This window comes from Bison bison, unplaced genomic scaffold (assembly GCF_000754665.1).
Source record: "Bison bison bison isolate TAMUID 2011002044 unplaced genomic scaffold, Bison_UMD1.0 scf7180017864099, whole genome shotgun sequence".
In the NCBI taxonomy this organism is placed as follows: Eukaryota; Metazoa; Chordata; class Mammalia; order Artiodactyla; family Bovidae; genus Bison; species Bison bison.
The window spans coordinates 144,301-156,767 of record NW_011494671.1 but is presented as its reverse complement, the minus strand read 5'-3'; the positions used below and the strand labels follow the sequence as shown (position 1 = coordinate 156,767).

Below are 12,467 nucleotides of genomic sequence, written 5' to 3'. Positions count from 1 at the left end.
TCCGACTCTCTCATCCCTACATGACTACTGGAAAAACCATAGGTTTCACTACACAGACCTTTGTTGGCAAAGTGATATCTCTGCTTTTTAATATGCTGTCCAGGTTGGTCATAGCTTTTCTTTCAAGGAGTAAGTGTCTTTTAATTTCATGGCTGCAGTCACCATCTGCAGTGATTTTGGAGCCCAAGAAAATAAAATCTCTTACTGTTTCCATTGTTTCCCCATCTATTTGCCATGAAGTGATGGGACCAGATGCTGTGATCTTACTTTTCTGAATGTTGAGTTTTAAGCCAACTTTTTCACTCTCCTCTTTCACTTTCATCAAGAGGCTCTTTAGTTCTTCACTTTCTGCCATAAGGGTAGTATCATCTCTGAAGTTATTGATATTTCTCCCAGCAATCTTGATTCCAACTTGTGCTTCGTCCAGCCTGGCATTTCACATGAAGTACTCTGCATATAAGTTAAATAAGCAGGGTGACAATATACAGCTTTGATGTACTCCTTTCCTGATTTGGAACCAGTCTGTTGTTCCATGTTCAGTTCTAACTGTTGCTTTTTGACTTGCATACAAATTTCTCAGGAAGCAGGTCAGGTGGTCTGGTATTCCCATCTCTTTAAGAATTTTCCACAGTTTTTTTGTGACCCACCAAGTCAAAGGCTTTGGCGTAGTCAATAAAAAAGAAGTAGATGTTTTTCAGGAACTCTCTTGCTTTTTTGATGATCCAGTGGGTGTTGGCAATTTGATCTCTGGTTCCTCTGCCTTTTCTAAATCCAGCTTAAACATCTGGAAGTTCACGGTTCGTGTACTGTTGAAGCCTGGCTTGGAGATTTTTGAGCATTACTTTACTAGTGTGTGAGTGAGTGCAATTGTGCGGTAGTTGGAGATTCTGTGGCATTGCCTTGCTTTGGGATTGGAATGAAAACTGACCTTTTCCAGTCCTATGGGCACTGCTGAGTTTTCCAAATTTGCTGGCATATTGAGGGCAGCACTTTCACAGCATCGTCTTTTAGGATTTGAAATAGCTCAACCTACCTATGTATCTTTATATTATCTGTATATTTATCTTTCTATTATTTATTATCTCTCTATCAACCAACTGGGGCTTCCCTAGTGGCTCAGATGGTAAAGGATCTGCTTGCAATGTGGGAGATCCAGGGTTCAATCCCGGAGTGGAGAAGATCCCCTCAAAAGCTTTCATGTGCCACCTATGAACTTAATAAGATTAAATTTCTTTTAAAATACTCTGCTATTCATACTTTACAGGAGATATGGGTTTCCCAGGTGACACAGTGGTAAAGAATCTGTCTGCAGACGCAGGAGATGAGGGTTCTGATCCCTGGGTAGGGAAGATCCCCTAGAGTAGGAAATAGCTACCCACTCCAGTATTCTTTCCTGGAAAATCCCATGGACAGAGGAGCCTGGTAGGCTAGAGTCCATTTGGTTGCAAAGAGTCGGACATAACTGAACACTCACTCACACTCACACACACACACACACATCAATCAATTAGCTATATGTCTATTATCCATCAATTTTCTATCCATCTATCACCTATTATCTATATAATCTCAATCTCCCTAAATACCTATAACCTATCTTTCTATCTTCTACTGATATCTATCTATCCATTACTGTCTATCTTTCTGTCTCCCTATCTATTGTCATCCATCTGTCTTTTTTTAATCTTATCTATCTTCTTGCCCATCATTATACACATGGTCACGATTTCAGTTAAATCCCCAGCCTTGCTCTGGGCACTTCTAGGAGGCAGGCACTGTTCCTCGCTTACTCCCTTGATGCAGAGCTGACAGGAAAACACACACAAAGAGGCACTTAATGAATGCTTCTTGATGGTAAAAGTACTGAGGCCAAAAGCTGAAACCACTGACAGGTTTTGAAGGTCAAAGCCAAGGGACAGTGTGCTGGTGGGAGCCAGGCCAAGCATCTGTCTCTCCCACTCCAATTGGGCACGTCCTATGTGGGCCAAGGGTCGCCTTTTCTAACACAACCTTCTCCTCCAAGTACAGAGGGATTTTGGAACCTCATCCATCTGAATGAGCCTAATTAGTTGGGCCTTAGTTTAAACATGATTTTAAGCTTTAGACTCACCCCAAACTTCTTCCATCCCCATCGGCTGGCACCCATCTTGCCTCTTTCCCTATGCTCTGCAATGTCAGGTGCAAGGTGAGGAAGTGGAGAGCTGTAGTGACCAGGCAATGAAGGGCAGGAGCCTGGCTGCCTCATCACGGGACTTGGAGGGGGTGGGTCAATTCACAGGAGGAGGGAGGCGCCTTCATGGATGAAGAGCTGTAACACTGCCTAACACAAAGACACATGAGCCGATGGTCTCTGAAGGAGTGAGAGATGGGGTGGAAGAGACTGACCACTGGACCGATGGACAGACAGACAGCTGGCTGAGGTATGGGACAGACAGATGGATAAAGGATAAAAGCTGAATCTAACACACAGAATAGAGTTTTTTTCTGAGTAGAACTTATATGAGTCAGTATACTTGGGGGCATCTTTTGGCCCAATACTGATCTGTCCTGTGTAAACGGTCTCTCAGAGGTTAGAATGACAACATAGCCCACGGTGTTGGCCAGTGAGACGTGAGGAGCCTTGGCAGTAACACGAGGTCCCCACTGCACTCACCTGGCCTCCGTGTCCCTTCCCGGGGTGACCAGTGGCGGCTCCCATCCTTTCTGGGCTGTTCCGCGCTGCTCTCCCTGCTCTCACCACTGGGGGCACTGTTGCCGCCTGCGGGCGGAGCGCCCCCCGCATCCACGTCCTCCGTGTTGCCGGCGCCCGGCTGGCCCGCTGCGTCGCAGTCCTTCCGCACTCTGAGAGGAAGAAACGCTTCAAGGATTCTCACCAAACATGTCTAATTCCCCTAGACGCCCCATCACATCTGTGTCCAAAGCAGGACTGCAGACCGCACTGTACTGGTGAGAAGCGATGGAGATGCAGATGGGATGCAGATGGAAGGAGGGGTTTCTGTTCCCCGAACCTCGGTGACTGATAAATGAATACACCCTGCCCGGATGAAGAAGCCCCTCAGGGACTGATAAATGAATAAACCCTCCCCGGATGAAGAAGCCCCTCAGGGACTGATAAATGAATAAACCCTCCCCGGATGAAGAAGCCGCGCGGTCTCCACCATCCACAGGGACCCTCAGCTTTGAGGTCCGACAAACAGCCCTGTTCAGTTCAGTTCAGTTCAGTCGCTCAGTCGTGTCCGACTCTGCGACCCCATGAATTGCAGCACTCCAGGCCTCCCTGTCCATCAACTCCTGGAGTTCACTCAAACTCACGTCCATCAAGTTGGTGATGCCATCCAGCCATCTCATCCTGTGTCGTCCCCTTCTCCTCCTGCCCCCAATCCCTCCCAGCATCAGAGTCTTTTCCAATGAGTCAACTCTTTGCATGAGGTGGCCAAAGTACTGGAGTTTCAGCTTTAGCATCATTCCTTCCAAAGAACACCCAGGGCTGATCTCCTTTAGATTCAGGCAAAACAACTTAGAATTTGTTCCAACTAACCAGGAACAGGAGAAGAAGGGGACGACAGAGGAGGAGATGGCTGGATGGCATCACCGATTCAATGGACGTGAGTCTGGGTGAACTCCGGGAGTTGGTGATGGACAGGGAGGCCTGGCGTGCTGCGATTCATGGGGTTGCAGAGTCGGATACGACTGAGCGACTGAACTGAACTGAACCAGGAACACTGTTACCACCGGGTGAGAAAACTTATTCGACGAGAGATGAGGGCTGGGGGCAGGATGGGGCAAGGAGGCTGTTTCAAGCCTGTTTTTTGCAACAGATGTGTAACAAAGACCCGTAACCTCAGCAACTTTGCAAGGACTCAATCCCAAGTCTCAGCCGGTGGATGGAAGTGGGAGGGAGAGAGACTCTCATCTGATGACGTTTCCCATTGAGTCATCATCTGAAACGGCTTGTTGAAACAAAGGGTGTGTTGGAGGACATTTGGGCACAGCAGTTTTCATCACAGAAGGATGGGCAGACAGTGAGATCCCTACCAGAAGCCTCGGAGCTCGCAGCCCCACCCCATCCAGGTAAATAATGCCTTGGCCGTGAAGACCCACCTTAACCACTTGGTTCGGAGCCACGCCCTGATGCTGTCCAAGGTGACCGGTCCGCTCCAGATGTTCTTCAGCTGCCTGTGGGTCCCCAGGTAGGATGTGGTGAGTGGGGAGACATACATGGGGTACCCCAGGGGCTGGTCACAGGAGGAATTGATCAGGTTCCGGAGGACCTGCTTGTTGTTCTGAATGCTGCCGCGCTCGGGGTTGCGGTTGCGGAGGAAGATGAGTTCTTGCTGCTGCCCTGCCCAAAGGCCGCGGACGCATTCTCTGTTCACCTGCAGCATGGGGAAGACACGGGGAGAAAAGTGTATGGTGGGGCGGAGAGAGAGGGGGGCTACAGACTGTTGGGTCAGAGTACCTGCGGCCACTATGCTTTGGCCTAAAGCTTTCTTAGTGATGTCTGAATGGCAGCAAGGTGGATATGATGGCATTTTCATGCGGCCATGGAGATCAAATAAAAAGGAAAGAAAGCTTTGTTTCAGCACGGTGATTTGAAGCTGTATGAAGAGAATCTCTGAGAAGGAAGTTATCCGGCCCAGGAACAGGTTATGAGAGGGAGGCTTGGAATCTTAGAGAATTAGAAAGTCTTTAAGAACAAGCTAGATCCTGACCCCACGCATGTCTAGCCTACCAGGACTTCTTGCCAAAGCCATCACCTGCACACCAGCATTTTGAGTGGGAAAGGGCCCTGGCAGAGATGCACTGCCTGTCCGGGGCCACCCACCCTGCATGCTGGCCAGCACTGCCCGCTCCCCCTGTCCCCGGGGAATGTGGCTCTGGACAGAGGATGTTGGCCCAGGGGCATGGGGTCTGTGCCAATCCATGCTACAGTGTTGGGAAAAAAGTTCGTTTAGGGGGGCTTCTTTGTTGGCTTAGTGGTAAAGAATTCGCCAATGTAGGAGACTCAGGTTTGATCCCTGGTCTGAGAAGATCCCACATATGGAAGAGTAAGTAAGCCCATGCACCTATGCTCTAGAGCCCAGTAACTGCAACTCCTGAGCCCATGCACTGCAATTACTGAAGCCTGCAAGCCCTAGAGCCCATCCTCCACAGCAAGAGAAGCCGCCCCAATGAGAAGCCCTTGTATACCACGACTAGAGAAAGCCCACATAGCAACAAAGACCCAGTACAGCCAAAAATTAAATATATATAATAAATTATTTTAAACAAAAACGTTCATTCAGGTTTTTCCTGAATGAAAACCCAAATGAACTTGTTGGCCAGCCATATATTTCTTCTCATGTCCCCCTAGGCGGGAGGCTGGTGGCAGCCGGGAAGGACGGCTCCCATACCTTGATCACTTTGAAGCTCAGGAAGCTTCTGTGGAGCATGAGGACCTTGTACTCATCCGTGCCCTCATCTACCACGTGCCTCAGGGTCAGCAGCTCCTCCTTGTTGGCCAGCACGGCGCCCCTCCAGGCCGGGTCACCCTCATGGCAGATGACCACTTTCTTCTCAAAGGACTGGATGGCCTCGTAGAGGACTGCTGGGTCTTCGTACTCGTCGGGGCAAGTGAACTGGTCCTGGGGAAAGAATTTATCTGTGGGTCGGGAGGACCACAGAGCTGGTCCTGGCTTGCTGTGCACACAGCAATGAAGCCGATGCCTGGTGCAAGGCCAAGTCCACTTTCACATTGCTCAGCCCCGCTGGGTGGATGGAAGGCACCTCACTATTGCAGTGGCCTCAGGGCCCATAGAGCTGGTGGCATAGAAGCCTAGGGCTTTTCACCACAGTGTGGACACTTCTGATGTCATTTTCTCCGGCCAAGTTCCCTCTTCCATGCTAGTGGGAGATGACCACCTCCTAGGGACTCTTGAGGGCACATCACCATGGGTACCATCAAAAATAGGCAATGCCTCAATGCTTAGTTGCTGGGCTTCCCAGATGGTGCTAGTGGTAAAGAACCTGACTGCCAGTGCAGGAGATAAGAGATGCGGGTTTGATCTCTGGGTTGGGAAGATACTCTGGAGTAAGAAATGGCAACCACTCCAGTATTCTTGCCTGGAAAATTCCATGGACAGAGGAGCCTGGAGGGCTACAGTCCATGGGGCCACAGAGTGGAGGGGACTCGACTGAGCACATACCACACATACACACACACACACACACACACACACTTAGTTACTAAGTCAGAAGCCCACTTGTCAGAATTATGCTGAGCAAGGGGACCATGTTTTTGAAAGGTCATTTTTCCCCTAATGTTTCAGGATTATACTTTAAAAAAAAAAAAGAAAAGGAATACTTACCTGATGCAGCTTCAGGGACATCCTGAGAGCTGGGACGACAACTCTGTGCAGCAGGTCGATGTCTGCGAACACCCACTCATCTCGGGCTGTTATCCTGAAGTCACCTTTGAAGAGGGCATGGAGGCCATATAGGAAAGAATCCAGGCTGCGAAACAAAGTTTGTTTGTTCACATGGAGCAAAGGTGTTCAGGCTCCTGTCACCCTGAACTGGCCCAAGTCTCCCCTGTGACACCACAAGAAGGACTTTACTGTCTTTAGGTTGATCTGGCAGGGGTCCCACTGAACACCTGACCCTGCGGCCCATGTTCGGACCCTTGTGACAACTGCTGTAGTGATCACCATCAAGAATAGCTGGTGACACACCAGATCTCGGAGTGTAGGGGTAGAAGTCTTGGTCAGAGCCAGCCTGCCACATCCATAGGCAGAGTGAGTGTGGAGACGCAGCCCATCTGGCCCAAGAGCCCTGGAAAGGCTACACGTCTCAGGAGGGAGGCAGGGAGGCCTGGGAAGCGTCCAGGCCCTTCTGCTCGTCCTCTTTGTTTCCGGATGGCACTTTTGGACTATGTGACTCGTAATGAAAATTGGATTCTCTCACCATATGGAGACAGAAAAGGACACCAAGTGAAATCTCAAATTGGCTGTTCAGATTCTCAGAGTATACCGGTCTCCCAGTCCCACCCTTTTGTTAATGACTAGTGGATGAGACACGATTTGTTGTTGTTGTTGTTCAGTCGCTAAGTTGTGTCCAACTCTTTGTGACCTCGTGGACTGCAGCACACCAGGCTCCCCTATCCTTCACTATCACCTGGAGTTTGTTCAAACTCATGTCCATTGAGTTGGTGATGCTATCTAACCATCTCATCCTCTGCTGCCCCCATGATAGAGGGGCTTAAAGTGAAGGACCAAAGGATTTCTCAGGTTTTCCAGGTTTTTATGTTTCTGGGCTTTTCTGCTTTGCCTTCATTTCCTGTGTGTAACTACTACCTGGGTGGAGAGCAGAGAGGCACCCAAGGGACACCTTTCATGGTCTGGGCCCATTACCTTTTGGATCAACACACGGTTTGGGAAAGCGATTCATCCTATATTATGTGGAGGGAAAGAACTGTTCTTAATCCTTTCCCTCTAGGTCCATTAATACACTTGGCAGCCACCTCTAATGAGTCTGGCTTCTAACATCCCTGAGTGGGACTGGGCGGCTACACAAGAAACAACAGCCCTGATAGGATTGAACTGGGACATAATGAGCCAGGAAGTGTGTGTGGAAGGGACTTTCTGAGGATGGAGCTGAGGAGGATTTAAATGAACTGGCTCACCAAGCAAGACTTTGGATTCAACACAGAACATTAGGCCCGCATGTCAGGGAAATAGTTCCTCTGACTGCTATTGGAGCACGTGATTGCAAAATGCACCACAATCGTTAACTTCCTTCCAGAACTCCATTGAGAGGGATGCTGAGGCTCAAGGTCAGAGATGACTGTGGGAAATGGGTCTAGGCAGGTGGGGCAGGTGCCAGAGTCTTGAGGAGCCCAGAGCCTTCCAGGAAGAGTTTCAGGAGGCAGCCGTCCTAGACAGGCTGCCCCCACACAGAACAAAGACTTCCTGGGGCTGCCTGCGGTCCTGGGAGGGGAGGGGTGGATGGCAGGGCAAGGATGCAACAGGACAGGGGAAGGGAGGGGAGGTTTAAAACAGTGCAAACTGCTGTCATTGAAAATGGTCCAAAATGCCCCTGGCATCAGATAGCAGTAAGTACTAAAAAGAGGGCTAAAAGTAGGTGGGGGTTCTTCTAGAAAGGATTAGAAGCATGCCAGGCTGCTAGCACACAGGTTTAGAGAAATCACTTCTCTAGATGTAGGACTGGGGACAGTGGCAGAGGGAGATGAAGGGACCTGCCGAGATGCCTAGGTAGATGGAAGAGAAGAGCCGGGCATTCAGCCCATCCTTTGACGGCGTATGCAAGGCAAGCACAGACCTGATTCCCCAGTCTAGAAAACGCCCTTCCATGGGACCTCAATAAGTGATTGGAGCCCATTTCAGGCCCCTACTGACAGAATGATAGATGCTTTACTGATCATTTCTATTTTCAGAGGAAAATGACACATTATGAGACTTACTGCTATTACATTAAAACGAGTCTCAATGCACACACCTATCTATGAAACAGACACAGAATCACGCAGAGAGAGAACAGACTTGTGGTTGCCAAGGGGGAGGGGGTTGGGGAAGGGAAGGATTGGGTTTGGGATTAGCAGATGCAAACTAAAATATGTAAAATAAACAGCAAGGTCCTACTGTATAGCACAGGGAACTATATTCATTATCTTGTGATAAACTATAATGGAAAAGAATATTAAAAAAGAATGTATAGATATATAATTGAATGTATATATACACTTTTCTGTATAGCAGAAGTGAATACATTGTAAATGAACTATATGTCAATGAAAATTTTTTAAAAAAATGAGTCTCCATGCAGAAAACAAAGCCTGAATTAGAATTTCACTAGATTGAGGGTACTACCCTTAGATTGTGGGGCATTATTCCTAGTACCTTAAAGATACAGGCATCCTAAATATAAGGTGTTTCATTATCTGCCTTTTATCTTCAGGAGAATGAGGAGGAAGAAGGCAGAGATGTGATGAGCTGGGAAGCTCTGAGGAGAGGAGAGGTCTCCAGGTGGCCCCCACGCATTTCTGATTTGCAGAATCACTAGGCTTTATTCTGTTAAGACTCTACTGAGAGATGACAGGCTTCCACCCCGAGGCTAACAGCTGGAGCAGGGAAACAGGGTTACATCTGAGTTATTCAAGGTTGGCCTTTGTGGGGACTAGAACAGCCAACACTTGGCCCCTTAGTGCTATCTTTTTTCAGAATGTTGCAGTTTTTTGCACAAATGCGGTGCCATGTAAGCCTAGGCTCATCTCAGTGCTGTGGTCCAGTTCTCTACATGTGGATGTGCGTCTCTAACACATGACTACACTTGGGCCAGGTTTCTTCTGGAGACTGCCCTGCCCTGCCCCGTCCCCACACAAATGGACAGGGTTGCCCCTGCACTGAGGATTGTCTGGTGACACACTCTGGGACCAGCCTTCTGCAACTCTTCTGGATTGTTAACCCACATTCCACACACTTAGCACTTGCATAATATCTCACCATCATAAGTGTGTGTACATGTGTGTGTGTGTGTACATGCCTGTCCATGTGTGGCTGCATATTTGTGTGTATGTATGTGTGTGTGTGTGTGTATGCATGTACATGAGTGCACATTTGTATATGTGTGTGCTTGAGATGAGCACACGTTTATGTGTGATGTGCATGTGTGTGTGTGTGCGTGTACAAGGGTGCATGTTTGTATGTGTGCACGTGTGTTGGAAAGGACGATTCAGCTTCTTCTCAGAGTCACTCCACACCCCTAGCAGATACCAACCACCACCAAGCTGAGTCTCTGTGACACTCTGCTTGAACTTACTCCTGTTCTTTCTGGTTCCTAACCCTGTTCCCTATTCTATGATGACATAACCATTGGTGGTGAGTACAGATAAGAGGTCGGGGCCATCAGCACTTAAGCACAGATGTACACAACCTTTCTGGAAACAGTTATTTTCTGGCCTGAAGCTCTGGCTGTTGCTTGCAGCCCTGGCAGAAAGTCTAGCTCCATGAAGATGATGCTTTAACGGGTCCCGCCCATTTCAGCATCCTCGTCCATCACCTTTCACAGAGCAGGACAACTTGAGAATGGCCAGCTGAAGTGAAAGCTGTTTTCACTCCTGTTTCACTGTTTTACAGCATCTTTCTTTATCCATAGAGGAGTCCTCAGGGCTCGAGTCTAGCCAGATGTTGCCTATGACCCTATCCAACTCAGCCCAGTTCTCACCTGCACCCTTTCTCACTGGCTCTCAGTCCATGGAAATTCTTGCCCCCAGGAAACATTTGACAATATCCAGAAACATTCTGGATGTCACAGCTCCTGGCACCCAGTGGGTAGAGGCCAGGCAGGAACGCCCAGGACAGTCCCCCCCCAACAAAGAGCCACACAACCTAAAATGTGAATAATGCTGCTTCTGAGAAACCTTGCCCATTATGATTAAAGATACAGACTTTAAGTTCTAGACACTGGTTCATTATCTTGGATCCAGTGTTAATGACTCTTGGGATTCAGGTGGAAACAACTCTAATGCTGGGATAGTTTCTGCAGGACTCCAAGTGGACTCTTCAGAAGGATTGATATGTTCAAGTTAATGCCCAAACAGGCTCGTATACTGTATGTTTACAGATGGGCATCGTGAAGAGCCTTCTGCTGCAGGGCACTGCTGTACATGGAGCCCTCAGAGAACATATGTGAACAACTGTGATTTGCAGGCTGGGTTTCCCATGCTTACTAATTAGTAATGGAGATTCTTAGGCAGTGAGTTCTTGGTTATCTAAGTTAGTATCCTAGCTCAGAGAGCATCTCCACTGTGGGAGAGGCAGCGTGTTTCATACATGATTCATTCCTCTGTGGGATCCCCCAACCATGCGTGCTTGATCCCATCACTCCTGACCACTAAAGGAGCTGGAAGTACAAACAGCAATCCATGCAAGAGGGGATGGTCATTGGTATCAGTATCCTACTGTTGATAAGCTCTTATTGATCACTGTCCAAAAGCAACTCCTGACAACTAATCTTTGAGTTCTTTAAACACAAGATATATTTTCTTCAGGCGAAAATTACTAAATGTATTTTTTCTGTGGGATGAATAAAAGATCCTCTTCATTGATCTATTTCTCAGAATTCGTTCAGATTAAGGCTTTCTTTGTATTTGATTTCAATTTTTTTCAGCTTTATTGAGGTGTAATTGACACAATTTTTACCTTATTTAAAAGGTCAAAAAATTAAAATTATAAAAACAAAATCATATATCCAACTTGAAAGAAAATAAATAAAAAGTACATCATGATGATTTGATAAACATTGTGAAAGGCAGATTAAGGCTTTTGGTTTGAGGATTTCAGCTTCCTTTTTAAAGAAGGTTTAAATATAATTTTTAAAAACTCGTGAGAAATAAGAATTTGTGAACTCCTAAAGGTGTGGTTTTGAAAGATTAATGTTTTATGGGTGGAAGTTAGAGCAGTCTTATTATGTTCAGTACCAGGAAATATAGTAGTTTGTGTACCTGAGAGTATTGTAGATATCTGTATTATTCAAGGGCATCTCAGAATTTTAAGTTACACAAATATTAAAACCACAAACACTTCATAAATAATCTTTCAGTGAACATATTGTTTTTTTAAAAGCACCAGCTCTGAGCAACTAGAAGTGAGACAGAAAGGATACCTTACATTTCTCTGGTGGTTTGTACATTACTGAGCGCTTTCCATTCCATCAGCTCAGCTCATTCCCATGGTTGCCTGTATAAGATATAGTATTAAAATCCTTTCATTTAAGAGGAAACAGGCCAGAAAGGAGTTTAGAAAGAGGATGAGACAGGTGGGAACAGATATTTAGCATCTCATGCAACACTGAAGGGCTTCCCAGGTGGCCCTAGTAGTAAAGAACCCACCTGCCAATGCAGGAGACCTAAGAGATGTGGGTTTGATCCCTGGATTGGGACGATCCCCTGGAGGAAGGCATGGTAATCCACTCCAGTGTTCTTGTCTGGAGAATCCTGTGGACAGAGGAGCCTGGTGGGCTACAGTCCACAGGGTCACAAAGAGTCAGACACGACTGAAGTGACTTAGCACACGCATGACATTGAAGGAGCATACCTCCCTCCTGCCACCCACCTTTCCAGGAAACACAGAATCTCTTTAAAAACGTGTAACTGGAGTCATCTTCTTAAAGACTAGCTCAGAGGTTGTATTAGAATGGACTGATCTCTTCAAAGGCTTCAGTTGACCCCACAGTAAAAATACCATGAATGTGTAAGTCTTGAACTATTCTCCACCTTACCTTCCTGAGGTCGGTGATGAGCTATTTTCCAAGGTTTAAACTGGTGTATGGTTTCCCTGGTGGCTCAGATGGTAAAGAATCTGCCTGCAAGGTGGGAGACCTTGGTTCAATCCTTGGGTCAGGAAGATCCCCTGGAGAAGGGAATGGCAACCCACTCCAGTATTCTTGCCTGGGAAATCCCATGGACAGAGGAG

At 47.3% G+C, this 12,467-nt stretch overlaps 1 protein-coding gene across 1 annotated transcript in view; it reads right to left on the bottom strand.

Annotated features, from left to right (window-relative positions):
* The window catches only part of PCNXL2 (pecanex-like 2 (Drosophila)), a 168,977-nt gene that overhangs the window by 16,682 nt on the left and 139,828 nt on the right, over nucleotides 1-12,467 (bottom strand). The window contains exons 13-16 of the mRNA XM_010838597.1: nucleotides 6,348-6,492; nucleotides 5,394-5,624; nucleotides 4,102-4,376; nucleotides 2,654-2,841 (exon numbers count right to left, since the gene is read on the bottom strand). Of these exons, the coding sequence (XP_010836899.1) occupies nucleotides 2,654-2,841; nucleotides 4,102-4,376; nucleotides 5,394-5,624; nucleotides 6,348-6,492 (839 nt within the window). The remainder of the gene's footprint in view (nucleotides 1-2,653; nucleotides 2,842-4,101; nucleotides 4,377-5,393; nucleotides 5,625-6,347; nucleotides 6,493-12,467) is intronic.